The 18133-nt window shown below is 44.8% G+C and overlaps 1 protein-coding gene across 4 annotated transcripts in view; it reads right to left on the bottom strand.

Annotated features, from left to right (window-relative positions):
* Positions 1-18133, bottom strand: part of ARHGEF12 (Rho guanine nucleotide exchange factor 12) — a 250615-nt gene that overhangs the window by 145740 nt on the left and 86742 nt on the right. For 3 of the 4 annotated variants that reach the window (XM_008150189.3, XM_028158388.2, XM_028158387.2), the window contains 3 exons: positions 9967-10065; positions 9282-9331; positions 6025-6082 (listed from right to left, as the gene is read on the bottom strand). In XM_008150189.3, coding sequence (XP_008148411.2) covers positions 6025-6082; positions 9282-9331; positions 9967-10065 — 207 coding nt within the window. Of the gene's footprint in view, positions 1-6024; positions 6083-9281; positions 9332-9966; positions 10066-15434; positions 15770-18133 lie in introns of those variants that run through there. The other variant, XM_054724755.1, reaches the window with a different exon arrangement.

The following is an 18133-nucleotide window of genomic DNA, read 5'->3' on the forward strand; positions in this document are numbered from 1 at the left end:
TGCTCGCCTGCCTGCCTTCCTGATTGCCCCTAACTACTTTTGCCTGCCAGCCTGATAAACCCCTAAACACTGCCCTGCCAGCCTGATTGATGTCTAACTGCTCCCCTGCCAGCCTGTTTGCCCCCAACTTCCCTCCTCTGCCGACCTGGTCACCCCTAACTGCCCTCCCCTGCAGGCTTCATTGCCCCCAACTGCCCTCCCTTGCAGGCCTGGTCCCTCCCAAATGCCCTCTCCTGCTAGCCAGCTTGTGGCGGCCATCCTGTGTCCACATGGGGGCAGCCATCTTTGATCACATGGAAGCAGCCATCTTGTGTGTTCAGCTGCCCGTTTATAGGGATCTGGCCATGTGGGTGTGGCCCGCCTGGGTGAGGGGCTGAGGGCTGTTTTCAGGCTGGCCACACCCCCTTCAGGGTTGGGGTCCCAGCTGGCGTGTCTGGCCAGCCTGGGTGAGGGGCTGATGGCTGTTTGCTGGCTGGCCACACCCCCTGGCAACCCAAGCTCCCAGCCCCTCCTTTTTTTCTTTTTTCTTTTTTTTGTCAGTACCTCCTTGAGCGGAGGCCAGGGCCGGCTAGAAGCAGGTATCTGGAATTTATTTATCTTCTATAATTGAAACTGTGTAGCCTTGAACGGAGGCCAGGGCCAGCCAGGGCAGGCGGGAAGCTTGGCTTCCTCCATCACTGGGGGCAACCCAAGCCTCCTGCTCGCTCCAGCTCCATGGCCACCTCCATCTTTGTTGGGTTAATCTGCATACTCACTCCTGATTGGCTGGCGGGTGTAGCAGAATGATGGTCAATTTGCATGTTTCTCTTTTATGACCTGATATTGTACACAGTGAAGACTACAGAATCCAAAACAAACAAACAAAAAACAACTACTAGAGTTAATAAATGAATTTGTCAAAGTAGCAGGACATAAAATTCATATCCAGATATCAATGGCATTTTTTGAAAGTGTATTTTTATTGATTTCAGAGAAGGAAGAAGGAGAAAGAGAGAAACATCAATGATGAGAGAGAATCATTGATCAGCTGCCTCCTGCACACTCCCAACTGGGGATCGAGCCCACAACCCGGGCATGTGCCCTTGATGGGAATCAAACCTGGGACCCTTCAGTCCACAGGCCAATGCTCTATCCACTGAGCCAAACCAGCTAGGACTTAATGGCATTTTTATACACAAATAATGATCTCTGATTTAGAAACTAAAAAAAAAAATCCCTTTTACCACTACAACTAAAAAATTAAGGTAACTAGAAATAAACTTAACCAAGGGCATAATAGACCTGTACTAAGAAAACTATAGGACATTGAAAAAAGAAATAGAGGAAGATACAAACAAGTGCAACCATATTCAGTGTTCATGGATCAGAAGAATTAGCATCATTAAAATGTCCATACCACCCAAATCAATCTATAGATTCAATGCAATCTCTATTAAAATACCAAGGTTCACAGATCAAGAACAAACAATCCAAAAATGTATATGGAACCAAAAAAAAAAAACCCCAAATAGCTCTAGCACTCTTGAGAAAGAAAAACAAAGCTGGAGGGATCACAATACTGGATATCAAACTATACTACAAAGCTATAGTACTGGCCTAATACTGGCACGAGAACAGGCATATAGATCAATGGAATAGAACAGAGAACCCAGAAATTGACCCATGCCATTATGCTTATTTAATAGTTGACAAAGGAGGCAAGAGCATACACTGGATTAAAGGCAGTCTGACTCTTCAATAAATGGTGCTGGGAAAACTGGGCAGGTACATGCAAAACAATGAAGCCTGACCACCAGCTTATGCCACACACCAGAATGCACTCCACATGGATAAAAGGCTTAATTACAGGTCATGAAACCATAAAAACCTTAGCCGAAAACACAGGCCGCAAAATCTTAAACATCTCATGTAACAGAATTTTCACAGAAACATCTCCTATGGCAAGAGAAAAAAAGAAAAAATAATAAATAGCACTACATCAGACTATAAAGTTTCTGCACAGCTAAAGAAACCATCCTCAAAATGCAAAAGAAACCCATTGCATGGGAGAGCATATTTACCAATGCTACATCTCATAGGGGTTAACTTCCAAAATATATAAAGAACTCAACAAAATATATAAAGAACTCAACAAAAGAAAGACAAACAATCCAATTTAAAAAATGGGTGAAGGTCCTAAACAGACATTTCTCCAATGGGGACATATGGACAGGAACGAGACATGAAAAAATGCTCAATGTCACTCATCATCGGAGAGATACAAATTATCACTCACATGCCAGAATGGCTACCATCAATAAATCAACAAACAACAAGTGCTGGTGAGGATGTAGAGAAAAGGGAACCCTCGTGCACTGCTGGTGGGAATGCAGACTGGTGCAGCCACTGTGGAGAACAGTATGGAGTTCCCTCAAAAAACAGAACTATCATTTGACTCAGTGATCCCACTTTTAGGAATATATCCTAAGAAACCCGAAACACCAAACAAAAAGAATATATGCACCCCTATGTCCATAGCAGCACAATTTACAATAGCGAAGATCTGGAAACAGCCCCCAAGTGCCCATCAGCAGATGAGTGGATAAAAAACTGTGGTACATCTACACCATGGAATACTATCCTATATAATAAAAGCCTAATATGCTAAGTGTCTGGTTGTCCAGTCGTCCATTCAACCAATCAAAGCATAATCCTATATAATAAAGAGGTAATATGCAAATTGACCGTCACTCCAACACACGAGATGGCCATCCCCATGTGGACACAAGAGGGCCGCCACAATATGGCCAGCAGGGGAGGGCAGTTGGGGCGACCAGTCCGGCAGAGGAGGGCAGTTAGGGGCAACCAGGCCTGCAGGGGAGGACTGTTAGGGGCAACCAGGCCAGCAGGGGAGGGCAGTTAGGGGTGACCAGGCTGGCAGGGGAGGGCAGTTAGGGGCAATTGGGCCAGCAGGGGAGCAGTTAGGAGTCAATCAGGCTGGCAGGGGAGTGGTTAGGGAGTTATCAGGAAGGCAGGGGAGTGGTTAGGGGCAATCAGGCAGGCAGGCAGGCAGGCAAGCATTGGGAGCCAGCAGTCCTGGATTGTGAGAGGGATGTCCGACTACCTTTTTAGGACCAATCTCACTGGCAGTCGGACATCCCTCGAGGGGTCCCAGATTGGAGAGGGTGCAGGCTGGGCTAAGGGACACACACCCCGTGCACGAATTTCATGCACCAGGCCTCTAGTATGCTAATGATATGCTAAGGCCGTTCAACTGCTCGCTAAGATGTGCACAGACACTCCAACCAGTAGGTTAACTTGCTGCTGGGGTTTGGCCAATTGGGACTGAGTGAGACAGACCAGACATGCCCTGGAGCCAACCTCCCACATCCCTCTCTGGCCAGCCCAGATCAGCCCCGATCAGGACTTGGCAAGACGGGGCCAGACACGCCCTGGAACCCTTCCGCAGTCCCTCCCTGGTCCCAATCGTGCACTGATGGGGTCCCTTGGCCTGGCCTGAGCCCTCTCGCAATCCAGGACCCCTCGGGGGATGTCTGAGAGCTGGTTGTGTTCCGATCCCGCAAGCCAGGCTGAGGTACCCCCACTGATGCACGAATTCGTGCAGTAGGCCTCTCTATTGTAGCTATGAAAAAGAAGAATCTCTTACCCTTTGAGACAGCATGGAGGGACCTGGAGAGCATTATGCTAAGCAAATAAGCCAGTCAGAGAAAGACACGTATCATATGATCTCACTCATATGGAATCTAATGAATAGAATAAACCAACAAACAAAACAGATCCAAGGACTGAGATGCATGGCACACACTGATGGATCTCAGAGGGAAGAGGGGAGGGCTACCAGGCAGAGATCAACCAAAGAACTTTTAAACATCTATACATAACCCACAGACACAGACTATAGTGTGCTAAAGACCTGGTGGGGGTGGGCCAGGGTGGAACAGGCAATGGGGGACATTCTGTAATACTCTCAACAATAAATAGATAGATGGATAGATAGATAGATAAATAGATAGACAGATAAAGTCTGTTGCACCATAAAATCCTATCTAATAAAGAGGTAATATCCAAATTGACCATCACTCTAACACACAAGATGGCCGCCCCCATGTGGACACAAGAAGGTCGCCACAAGATGGCCAGCAGGGGAGGGCAGTTGTGGGTGATCAGGCCAGCAGGGGAGGGCAGTTGGGAGGGACCAGGCCTGCAAGGGAGGGCAGTTGGGAGGGACCAGGCCTGTAAGGGAGGGGAGTTGGGAGAAACCAGGCCTGCAGGGGAGGGCAGTTGGGGGGAGAGGGGACAGGCCTGCAGGGGAGGACAGTTGGGGAACCCAGGCCTGCAGGGGAGGGTAGTTGGGGGGTGACTGAGCCAGCAGGGGAGGGCAGTTGGGGGCGACTAGGCCGGCATGGGAGGGCAGTTAGGGGTGACCGAGCTGGCAGGGAAGGGCAGTTGGGAAGGACAAGGCCTGCAGGAGAAGGCAGTTGGGGGGACCAGGCATGCAGGGGAGGACAGTTAGGGGCAACCAGGCCGGCAGGGGAGGGCAGTTAGGGGCAATCAAGCCGGCCGGGGAGCAAGAAGGTGTCAATCAGGCTGGCAGGGGAGTGGTTAGAGGGTGATCAGGCTGGCAGGGAGAAGCGGTTAGGAGCAATCAGGCAGGCGAGCTGTTGGGAGCCAGCAATCCTGGATTGTGAGAGGGATGTCCAACTGCCCGTTTGCGCCCGATCCCTTGAGGGGTCCCAGATTGGAGAGATTGCAGGCTGGGCTGAGGGACACCACCCTCCACCCCTATACACAAATTTTGTGCACCAGGCCTCTAGTGTATATACATATATATACACACACACACATATATATACATATGTGGAGAAAACAGAAAGCAAAATTAACCATGACCAGAAAGACTCAACAGAAGACATTCATTAGTTATCTAGAATGAAGAAAAAATGAGATTTTCCAAGTAAATGACTTCTTCACGTAACTGATCTTTAATTGACAAAAATCTCTCTCTTAGACCTTTCAATAGAACTTTTAAATGTCCAGTATTTCACAACATTTTTGGCAATTTAACACTACTATGGAACTCACTGTCAGTTATTTCACCACGTTTGAGGTGCTAAAAAGATTTTCTTTTTAATCCTAATTGTGGTAAGTACTATGATTTGGGCGAATTTTAAGAATATACATTTTTTAAGGGTTTCTGTTCATCTAGGTCAGTGGTTCTCAACCTTTCTAATGCCACAACCCTTTAATACAGTTCCTCCTGTTGTGGTGACCACAACCATAAAATTATTTTTGTTGCTACTTCATAACTCTAATTTTGCTACTGTTAAGAATCGTAATGTAAATATCTGTGTTTTCCGATGGTCTTAGGCGACCCTGCTAGTGGGTCACAGCGACCCACAGGTTGAGAACTGCTGCTGTAGAGCCTAAGACCATCTGAAAACACAGATATTTACATTACGATTCATAACAGTAGCAAAATTACAGTTATGAAGTACCAATGAAAATAATTTTATGGTTGGGGGTCACCACAACATGAGCAACTGTATTAAAGGGTTGCAGCATTAGAAAGGTTGAGAACCACTGATCTAGGTCATTGTGTCCAATCTTCCCCCCCCCCACCCCTCCCGTCTCAGGTGGCTTAGACATTTCTTTCAAATATATGTTTTCAATATTACCAAGATAACAAGGACAGCATAATCAACCACATCTATGAAGTGACAGGAAATAAGTATTTGGTTAAGAATTTTCACCTCAGACTTTCCTTTAATGCAGGACTTATCAAACTATAGCCAAGCGGTTTAACCTAGCCACATACTATTTTGGCAAATAAAGCTTTATTGAAACACAGCCACACCCATTCATTTACATACTGTTCAGGGTTGTTTCTGTGCTACAATGACAAAGTCACATTGTAAACCATGGGGCCCGCAAAGCCTAAAATATTTACTATCTGATCTATTATAAAAAATATTTGCTGATCCTTGCTTCAGGGTTTCAGAAAACAAAACAGCAACATTCACCTACATTTGATTAACTTTACCACCTCCAAATGGTTTGAATGAGTCACCAGAGTTCCATTCACCTGCAAGAAAATGAAAATAGTGCATATCAGATACATTCCACAGACACATAGGTAAACTGTTTTCAGGAGTTATTATGTGTAGTATAGTCACTTATAATACAGTAGATGGGACTATGTATATACTAAAATATGTATATGTCTGATTCAATATTTCACTTTTACCACTGTCCCATCAGATATACTCAGCAACAAAATGAACTTGAATGCAAAACAAGGCCTTGATTGAAAGGGCATTGCAGTGTATTCACCATGACAGATGATGAAACATAACGTACAACAGATTTACAAGCCTTCACAGTGGAGGGCTCTTGCATATAGGAAGTATTTCTTTGCCTTTAATTATAAATTCAGTGATTTGTTAAAATCATATGCATTGTTAAAAGATAAAAAAATTATTTCCAAAATAATATTCAATTTACTTTTAGTTTCCCAATTATGACCTAATCTTTATAAAGAAAGTGTTTTCAGAGAGGCTAAATGTAGGAAATGTTATCCAAAGTCTCCACTGGACAAGACAAATTAAGGTAAAAATATCAAACATGGATCTAACGTTAAAACTATTTTTCTCTGATTTTTATAAGTTAAAATACTATCTATAATAATAAAAGCCTAAGGGACCATCACAACTGAACGGACAACCGAACAGGCTGCGTGGGGCAACCAGGCCGGCAGGGGGGTTAGTGAGGGGCAGCGAAATGACTGAGCAGCAGGCTGCATGGGACGACCAGGCCAGTAGGGGGGTTAGTGAGGGGCGACAAAACGACCAAAAGGCAGGCTGCGTGGGGCAACCAGGACCATGGGGGGGCAGTTGGGAGCAACCAGGCCAGCAGGGGGTGGCAGTGAGGGGCGACCAGGCCGGTGGGAGGGGACAATTAGGGGCGACTAGTCCGGCAGGGGGGACAGTTGGAGGTGACCAGGCTGGCAGGGGGGCAGTTAGGGGTGATCAGGCAGGCAGGCAGGTGAGCAGTTAGGAGCCAGTGGTCCCGAATTCTGAGAAGGATGTCCAACTGCCTGTTTAGGCCCGATCCCCAGGATTGGGCCTAAACCAGCAGTTGGACATTTCCCGAGGGGTCCCAGATTGGAGACGGTGCAGGTGCAGGCTGGGCTGAGGGGACTCCCTCCCCTTGCAAGAATTTCATGCACCAGGCCTCTAGTCAGTGTATAAACCAGAAATAAATGTATATTCATCATGACCACCAGAGACCACCTTTGTTAACCATGATGTTTAATCCTAGACACTATTCTAGCACATATACACCACATACACAGACATATAATACATAAATTATTACTGTCTTTTTTCTGTAAATACTTGTCACTGTATTGTGTATATCTTTCATTATAGGTATACACATTCTTAAAAGCCGCAGATAAAATGCAATTTATTTCTCTAGCTCTGTTTATGCATATGTAGGTTGTTTATAAGTTGTCAATATGATAAAACCGAAATGAATTCCCTGTACACATTTCATAGTTGTATACTTATTTCCTTAGATATATTCCTAAAAGCAAAATTGCTGGTCAAAGGTAATATACTTACTTAAAGTATATAATTTTTTATACATATTCACAATTCCTATCCAGACTTTACCTAATTTATACCCATGACAAGCTTATGAGAGTAGCCATTTTACCATGCCCAAACTATACCTAATACATATCATCAATCTTTAGAATTTCTGACAACCAAATATATTTTCACGTATCTTTAATTTAGTAGTGAGGTTGGACATACTCTTATTAATATATTACTTATTTCAATTACTTTGGGGAATTGCCTGATAAAACTATTTGCCCATTTTTCTATTAGTTTATTCTTTTCTTAGTACAGGTAATTGAAAAGTGCTCCTTATAATTAAGGATATACTCTGTAATATGTTTTTTCAAGTATTTTTTTCGAGATTGTTCTTTGTTAAGTATGTTCATGGTATCTTTTCCTGGATAGTATCTTTTCCAAGAAATCAAATGAGCCCTAGCTGGTCTGGCTCAGTGGATAGAGCGTCAGCCTGCAGCCTGCGGACTGAAAGGTCCCAGGTTCGATTCTGGTCAAGGGCATCTGCCTGGGTTACAGGCTCGATAGGGGACATGCGGGAGGCAGCCAATCAATGATTCTCTCTCATCATTGATGTTTCTATCTCTCTCTCCCTCTTTCTTCCTCTCTGAAATCAATAAAAATGTGAAAGAAAGAAAGAAAGAAAGAAAGAAAGAAAGAAAGAAAGAAAGAAAGAAAGAAAGAAAGAAAGAGAGAAAGAAAGAGAGAAAGAGAGAGAGAAAGAGAGAGAGGGAGGGAGGGAGGGAGGGAGGGAGGGAGGGAGGGAAGGGGAGGGGAGGGGAGGGGAGGGGAGGGGAGGGGAGGAAGGGAGGGGAGGGAGGGAGGGAGGGAAGGAGGGAAGGGAGGGAGGGAAGGGAGGGAGGGAAGGGAGGGAGGGAGGGAGGGAGGGAAGGGAGGGAGGGAGGGAGGGAGGGAAGGGAGGGAGGGAGGGAGGGGAGGGGAGGGGAGGGGAGGGGAGGAAGGGAAGGAAGGGAAGGAGGGAGGGGAGGGAAGGGAAGGGAAGGGAAGGGGAGGGAGGGAAGGGAGGGAAGGGAAGGGAAGGGAAGGGAAGGGAAGGGAAGGGAAGGGAAGGGAAGGGAAGGGAAGGGAAGGGAAGGGAAGGGAAGGGAAGGGAAGGGAAGGGAAGGGAAGGGAAGGGAAGGGAGGAAGGAAGGAAGGAAGGAAGGAAGGAAGGAAGGAAGGAAGGAAGGAAGGAAGGAAGGAAGGAAGGAAGGAAGGAAGGAAGGGGAAGGGAAGGAATCAAATGAGTCAAGTGTCACCCCAAGTGTCACCCTGTCACCTCACCCAAACCTACCCACAGAACACTTGTTCATCAGCGATTCTTACACCTTTGTAAAGTTCATTTGAAAGAATAATCAGACAACTAATGACAGACCTCCCCAATTCTAACAGCATATGATCTTTACAACAGTGAATTACATTCCTATCCAGGAACATACATTACTCCATTTATTCAAGCCCTTTTTATGCCTTTCAGTATAGGATAATATTAATTTTTTTAAAGTGAGTTTTTATAGACCACAAATCCAACATATGTAATGTGCTGCGTTTTACAAAAATCCAAGTGAAAAAAATAAAAATATGGCTAATGTATGCTGTGGGGTTTTTTTAATTCTACCATAAATTCTATAGTGGTTGTTTCCTTACCTTGATGATTCGATCACCTGTCTGTACTCCAGCCCGCATGGCTGCTCCATCTGTAAGAGAAGCTAATTAATTAAAATGTAACTCATTGGCACTGACTGACAAGTTCTTAAAAGAGAGGAGCATAACGAAGTGCTCACAAACACGGGCTGTCAAGTCAGATAGACTTAGGTTCAAATGCTGCCCCTGCCGCTCACTAGCTGTGTGACCTTGGACTGCTTTTATGTTTTTTACTCTAAGCCTCAATATCACCTATAAAACGGGAGATAAAAATACTACCTCAAGTCACAGCACCCAGCATGAAGTAAGTATTCAATATATGGTAATATCAGTAAAAGATACTGCTGCTGTTTTGGAAAAAGAATAGGTATTTTTGAGGGAGCCTATAACCATCTGCTTAATCTGTCTCTACCAAACATCTCTACAGAAATAATATTCAACAAACTTCTGTAAGTGATGATGCATAAAGTATCACGACACAGAGTACTATGATTTCTAAACCATAAAGTGCAAAGAAAACCAACTGGGGGAATTCATGCCTAAAACTACGATACTAAAGACAAATCTAGCACCACGGCTATATAGCCTGCACTGTGTATGACTGTGTTATTCTGGGCAACAGGTTTTATTTGTACTTTTCTGTTCTTGCTCTGCTCTTGAGTGACAAGACGGTTTTAAAATGCCTTGCCTTCTTTGACAGACTGTACGAAGACTGGGTTGTCTCCACTGACCGTCAGCCCAAATCCATTGTCACCCTTCTGGATGATCACACAGCGCTGAACAAGACCTGCACGGGAACCACGGGACAGAGAGAAGGAAGAGAAACACAAAGGGAAAAAGATCATAATTACATAGTAGCAATGAACTGTCTTCTTTCTGGAGAAATACCAGGCAGCACATGAAACCCATATATAAAACGAGAGCACTGACCCCATGAGCAAAACAAACATGAGAACATCACACAGTCATAGACATGGTCTCTCACTGGAGAGGCAGCGTGGAATGGGTCCAAGATTAACAACAGCTCTGGCAAACTGGGAAGAGGAAGTATTGGAGAGGAGACAGTTATAAGAAACGCCCATTCACATCTATGCTATTATTGGTAATTTAAAATCCTCCCTACCACCCTGTGTCTTGGTGCTCTTAACCACCCCCCAAAAAAACAAAACGCACAACCAAAGCATTTGGGACATTAAGCTAGAAGCAGCCCACAGTACACACTAGAGAAATCAACCTCCCTCTCGGGAACACGCTCAGAAACACAGACTGTATAAAGAAAGAAGGTGCTTGCAGAGCTCCTGCCACTCTTGTCCCAAAAGAAAGGAAAAAAAAGGAGAGCTACAAAGGGCAGAAAAACCTTGGCTCAAAGAAAAAAAAACAGAAAAGATAAAAAAGTAGAAAAGATAAAGGATCTGTGAGCTCCACCAAGTCTCTCTCTCTTTCCTACGCTGACCTGCCTCCTCGGGAGCAGTTCTTTTCCTCCCAGCCAAACAGCAGACGGAGCCGCCAGGGCAGGGCGCGAGGAAGAGCACCCGCCCGAGGACAGGCTGTCCGTGACGGAAGGAGCCCGATCAGTCCCAGCCCTTTTACTGTGGGTCAGATAGGAAGGTCCTCTACTCTGTGTCAACCAAAGACTCAATACATACTTTCTGTTTTACAGAATCTGATCATTTCACCAAAAATCAATATTCAGCCCTAGCTGGTATGTTCAGTTAGTTGAGCATCATCTCATACATCAGACAGAGGTCACTGGTTCGATTCCCAGTCAGGGCACAAGGCCAAGCTGTGGCTTGATCCCCAGTAGGGGGCGTGCAGGAGGCAGCCGATGGATGTTTCTATCCCTCTCCCTTCCTCTTTAAAATCAATAAAAACATATAAAATCAATACATAAACAGCTGTAAAACAGCAGGTATAATAATGGTTAGAAAATATTCTTCAAAATAAAGATTTTTATACAGAGCCATGATCTTTTATAAAACAAAGAGTATGTGAAAGACTGCTTATTTTTATATAGATTTATGTAGATTTCTTGCTGTTAATGAAATGTCACAAGTATGTGAGCCTACTGCAGATGAAAGAATATAACTAGATGCCAGCATGAAAAATATGAACCTTAAATTTTAACTCATAACCCTATACAAAATTTAACTTAAGCAGATCATGGACCTAAACATGAAGCTAAAATTTTTCATGAGAAAACACAGAAAAAAATCTCCAAGACCTTAGGGTAGGCAGAGATAGTTGAGGATGCAAAATGTACCAACTAGAAAAGAAAAAATTGGTAAACTGAACTAAAAATTTAGAACATCTGCTCTTCTAAAAGACACTAAGAAAATGAAAAGGCAAGCCACAGACTGGGAGAAAATATTCACAAAACAAATATGTATGTTTATATCCAAATTACATATTTTAAAAACTCTACAATTTAAAATGGAAGATATTTTAAACCAGGGTCGCCAACCTTTCAGACCTCACAGACCACCAGTGGTCCATGGACCACCAGGTGGCGACCGCTGCTTTAAAAGGGACAAAAGATTTGAACAGACACATCACAAAGAAAAACCAATGCAAAATAAGCACATGCAAAGGTGCTCAATATCTACAGGCATCAGAAAAGCGCCCATTAAAATCACACTGAGATGCCGTATACACTAACGGAAATGGCTGAAAACAGGAGTGACAATACCAAGTGCTGGCACAGCTGTGGAGCAACTAGAATGTTCCTCCATCTGGTGGGAATGTAAATGGTACACTTTGAAAAACAGTTCAGAAATTTCAACATGTATTTATATCTGACCCAGCAATTTCATTCCCAAGAGAAATGAAAACTCATATGTACATAAAGACTGGTAGACAAATGTTCATAACAGTTTTTTATTCATAAAACCCCAAAACTAGGAAATAAAACAAGAACTAGGCACATATGCAACTAATGAATCACAAGACATAATGCTAAGCAATGGACAGCAGATAAAAAGACAGTGAATGCCGTCTGGTTCCGATGTAAAACAGACTAACTAAGCTCCAGGAACGGAGATCAGTGAGTGGGTGCCTGGGGCAGACTGGGGAGGATGAGTGCAAAGGGACATGAAGGGATTCGGGGGAGTGATGGAAATGTCCGGTACTTAATTAAGGTAATGGTTACATGAGTATATTCATTTGTCAAAACTTACTGAACTGCACACCTAAAATGGATATATCTTATTTTATGTAAATTGTACACCAAGAAAGTTGATTTTCAACATTAAAAAAATGTGTTACCACTCAACTCAAGAAACTACTAAATATTAAATAGTATTTGAATTTACCACTACCACAAAATAGTCAATTGTAATGAGGGTAGAGGGAAGACAGCCCATCAAAATCAACCATTTTCCTTTGATTTCCTTTGTTGCTTCCTTCAAGTAACTAGGAAAAACTATAAATGGAATGGATATGAATACATAAAAACAAGAAAAAAGGCATTCTTTATAAATTTCTAATACGGAATACAACAAATATAGAAATGAGAGAACCTCAAAATAGATCAAGAGCAGTGTTTTACAGGAAGCTTTAAAAAATCATGGTTTTATCCAGTCCTCCATGGCAGGGCACTTTGGCTGTTTCCATGTCGTGGCCACCGTGAATAGTGCTGCAGTGAACATAGGGGCGCCTATATCTTTGTGAATACATGATTTCGAGATTTCCAGGCGTATACCCAGGAGAGGGATGGCTGGAACATACACACAGTGGAATACTACTCAGCATAAGAAAGGATGAAATAGCGCCACTTGCAACCACAGGGAGGGACCTTGAGAGCAGTATGCTGGGTGAAGTCAGTCAGTCAGAACAAGCTGAGAGCACTAGGGTCTCACTCACGTGTGGGATATAAAACGGAAACTCGCGGCACACAGCAGTGTGGTGGTTGCCAGAGGGAAGGGGATGCGGAGAAGGCGTCCTAATATGAGGTGACGGGAGGGGATCTGACTCTGGGTGGTGGGCACACAGTGCCATACACAGATCCTGTCACAAAGAAACCCACACCTGAAACCTGTATGTTCATGTGGACCAATGTCACCCCAATAAATGTAATTTTAAAAAATATATGGTTTTGAAAACATAAATACCCGATGTCCTCCTTTCCAGAGTTACTTGAAATTTCAAAATGAATTATATATTGCGACTTTAAAATAAAAATCAAGACAACTGCAACACCGAGTACACACACACACACACACACACACACACACACACACACACATTTCATACTATATCCACTTCCCCAGTTCTCCCACAAGCTGCAAGTCAGTGAATTGAAGGTTCTAATCTTGGTGTTCATTGTACTCAGCCACTCGCAGACTCATCTTCAGGTCACTTTAGAGCAGCGGTCACCAACCTTTCAGACTTCACGAACCACCGGTTGGCGACTGCTGCTTTAGAGAACCGGGTGCTTGTGAAAATGAGGGCGAGTGAGGGTTAAGAGTTTGCATGTTTGGCCATTTCACTGTAATACAATGAACATAAAGTAATTATTTAATGCCTGACACATACTAAGGGCTCATAAATGTTAAGTATTATCTATTGATATAAAAGGCTAACATAATATGCAAAGTGTCCCCTCGGGAGTTCAACCGGGAGACCCAGAGTTCGATCACTCACTAAGACATGCAGTGACCACCAGGGGGCGGTGCGGAATGAAAGAAGGCCCAGCTGGCAGCCAGGGAAGGAAGGCCTGACCTGGCAGCCGGAAGACCCTGATCGGCCCTGATCGCCGGCCAGGCCTACAAACCCTACTCATGCATGATTTCGTGCCCCAGGCCTCTAGTTTTATTATGATTGAAGGTAAATTGTCTTTGGACTTTCCTCATCAGACATATAGCCATCAGTTAAAAACCAATTAACACCTGTATGTTAACTAACTCCTATCATTTTTGCAATTTCTCCTTTAAAAGGAACAATCCTCATTTATGTCTTTGTCTAAATTTTACTTTAACAGATAAGCAAATTAGTTTTAAATGGGGCAGGAAGAGAGAAGAAAATTTAACAAAGCAGGACTTCTAGGAATAGGGAACTTCAGAGATGAGAGACAATAGAAAAGCTACGAGAAACAAATCACCTCCTCTTAGAAGCCTTTTACAACAATCCAGGCTGGAGGAGGGGAGTCCCTATAGCCCCCTGCACCTCTGGTTACCCCACAGTGCCATCTGATTTATATTCGTCTTGTCCTTTCCTCAGAGTATATGCTCCGAGGAAACGGACAGGGGCTCTATTTTATTACAGTCTTATGTCAGGACCTGGCAATTGCCTGGCACAGGAAAAACTTTTTTAAAAAATTGCTAATAAATAAATGAAAACTGGATAAGTAGAAGAGTCTAGGGAAAGGATGGAAACTCAGAAAGGGAGGTGATCTAAGAGGGAAAAAAAATACCAGTACACACAGTCAACTTTAGCAAACAGACCCAGGGCCCTAACAGACTTTTAAGGGTTGAGTAAATACAACAGGATTCCCTCAAAATACTACAAATCTGTTTTCTCCAATTCAAAATTGTTCAGTCTAGTAACTTTCCCTTTAATTCTAAATCAAAAGGAGAATATGGAGGCCTTAGCCGGTGTGGCTCAGTGGATAGAGCGTCGGCCTGCAGACCCAAAGGTCCCAGGTTCGATTCTGGTCAAGGGCACTTGCCTGGGTTGTGGGCTCGGTCTAACGTGCAGGAGTCAGCCAATCAATGATTCCCTCTCATCATTGATGTTTCTGTCTCTCTCTTCCTCTCCCTTTCTCTCTGAAATCAATGGAAATATATATATTTTTTTAAAAGATGGAGAACAAAGGAGAAAGAGGAAAAGGAGAAAGAACGATGGGCACACCCTATTCCCGTCTCTTCTCCCCAAACCCACTACATTGTCCACGTATTATTATGACATCTGCTAACCTAAGAATCTGATACCTTTTAATATATAAGAACTAGAAGCCCGATGCACGAAGATTCATGCAAGAATGGGCCTTCCTTTCCCTGGCTACCGGCACCTCCTTTCTGCTCTGGCCCCACCTTCCCACGCTGCCCAGAGGCCCTGAGCAGCTGGAGTGGTGCAGAACACCTGTGTCGTCACCCCCAGCCGCTCAGCACCTGCGCATACAAATTAACCTGCCATCGTGGTTGGGTTGATTTGCATACTCACTCTTGATCGGCTGGTGGGAGTCACGAAGGTACGGTCAATTTGCATCTTTCTCTTTTTTTTTTTTTTAGTGTAGATTACTAGACTAATACAAAAGGAAACATACCTTATATATACAGCCAATTAAGAACCTATGAAATTCAAACTAATGATACTATTCTGTCCTATTAATCTATGCCATCTGCATAAACTTAATTAACTGAAAACTAAGCTGCCATATCTCAAAATTCAGAAATCCAGCCTCTCAGATGCTTAGTTTTATTATGTTCCTTCTCATTCAAAATAAAATAAATGTTTTTTTCTTGAGAGTGATGTTCTTTCTACTTGTTGTAGACCAAAAATTGTTTTAACCCACTGCACAGAATAAATGCACCCTTAACACTGAAATCACTGACTAAATTATAACAACTTTGGAAAAAAAATCCACTTCTTTATTATAGCAAATTTGTATTTATTATCTACTAGCTATTTAACATTGCAGTCTATAGATATTGTGAGGAATACAAAACTACTACAAGTATGCTCTCAAAAAACTCAAATCTTGACATGGAGAACAGCAGAAAAACAAATAAGGAGACAGAACAATGTCCTACTAAGAGTCAGAGGCTGGTACAGATGACAGGCCCTGTGTGTTATTTTAAAAAAATAAAAAATAAAAATGGACTCCTAACTCCAAAAGAGCCATTTTCAAAATTAATTTCTACTTTTCCTGATTTTAACACACACATACAGTCCATCGTTTGTTTGTTGGTTTGTTTTGCTAAATCCCTATTGTCTAGTATACATATTATTAACTATACTAGAGGCCCGGTGCACGAAATTCGTGCACGGAGGGGGGTTGTCCCTCAGCCCAGCTGTACCCTCTCCAATCTGGGACTCCTGGAGGGATGTCCGACTGCCCGTTTAGGCCCGATCCCTGGGATAATAATAATCCCAGGATCGGGCCTAAACGGGGCAGTCGGACATCCCTCTCACAATCCAGGACTGCTGGCTCCCAACTGCTTGCCTGCCTGCCTTCCTGATTGCCCCTAACCGGTTCTGCCTGCCAGCCTGATCACCCCTAACCACTACAATTCTTCCTTTTGTACTAGACTGAACTTCCAGAAAACAGGAATAATCTTCCCTTATCTTTGTCTCCCATCACTGATAGTGCATGGCATATAATAGCTGCTCAAGGAATATTTGCTAAGTAAAACTGAATGTATTTTACATAAAATATATTTTAAATAAATCATATCCAGCCACTTTTTAAGAAAAAGTAATAGCATAGATCTGAAAACTATGCAAAGTAGAGAAATACTCCTATAAGGACACTGGCTAAATTCTAATTAAAATAATTTGATTCCCATCTAAATAACTCTAGTTACAAATAACTAGTTACAAACATAAAATAACTCCTCTACTTATAAACACATTTTTTTATTGCCTGTTTTTTTTTTTAAAGAGTATGATATTTCACATGGAAGCTAACAACAGATATCTGGTTTTATGACATCTGTGAAATAAAGATGTTTTATCAAATTTAGTAAACACTATCCTTTCCTAAATTTCATTTTCTCTTTCTAACAAAGGACTTTTTTTTTTTTCCCTTTTAGAATGACGTGGTTAAGTGAAACCAACATAAAAAGATTACTCTTCCTGGGTCTGGGAGAGGCCACGCGCCCCTGGTTCCGGGTGAGGCCATGTGTCCCTGGATCCGGGTGAGGCCTCGCGCACCTAGGTCCGGGTGAGGCCACGCGCCCCTGGGTCTGGGAGAGGCCACGTGCCCCCGGGTCCGGGTGAGGCCATGTGTCCCTGGATCCAGGTGAGGCCTCGCGCACCTAGGTTCGGGTGAGGCCACGCGCCCCTGGGTCTGGGAGAGGCCACACGCCCCCGGGTCCAGGTGAGGCCATGTGTCCCTGGATCCATGTGAGGCTGGGTCCCAGGTCCGGGTGAGGCCACGCGCCCCTGGGTCCGGGTGAGGCCATGTGTCCCTGGATCTGGGTGAGGCTGGGTCCAGGGTCCGGGTGAGGCCACGCGCCCCTGGGTCTGGGTGAGGCCACACACCCCTGGGTCTGGGAGAGGCTACGTGCCCCCGGGTCCAGGTGAGGCCATGTGTCCCTGGATCCGGGTGAGGCTGGGTCCCGGGCATGGGTGAGGCCTCGCGCATCTAGCTCTGGGTGAGGCCACGCGCCCCTGGGTCTGGGAGAGGCCACGCGCCCCCGGGTCCGGGTGAAGCCATGTGTCCCTGGATCTGGGTGAGGCCTCGTGCACCTAGGTCTGGGAGAGGCCACGCGCCATTGGACCCGGGTGAGGCTGGATCCCTGGGCCCGGGTGAGGCCACGCGCCCCTGGGTCCGGGTGAGGCCACGCTCCTCTGGCTCCGGGTGAAGCCAGATCCCGGGTCCGGGTGAGGCCGTGTGCTCCTGGATCCGGGTGAGGCTGGGTCCCGGGCCCGGGTGAGGCCACGCGCCCCTGGGTCCGGGTGAGGCCACGCGCCCCTGGGTCTGGGTGAAGCTGGATCCCGGGTCCGGGTGAGGCCATGTGCCCCTGGATCAGGGTGAGGCTGGGTCCCAGGTTCGGGTGAGGCCGTGCGCACCTAGGTCCGGGTGAGGCCATGCACCCCTGGGTCTGGGAGAGGCCACGCACCCCTGGGTCCGGGGGAGGCCACGCGCCCTTGGGTCCGGGTGAAGCCGGATCCCGGGTCCGGGTGAGGCCGTGTGC

The sequence above is a fragment of the Eptesicus fuscus genome, chromosome 13 (genome assembly GCF_027574615.1).
Source record: "Eptesicus fuscus isolate TK198812 chromosome 13, DD_ASM_mEF_20220401, whole genome shotgun sequence".
Classification (NCBI taxonomy): Eukaryota; Metazoa; Chordata; class Mammalia; order Chiroptera; family Vespertilionidae; genus Eptesicus; species Eptesicus fuscus.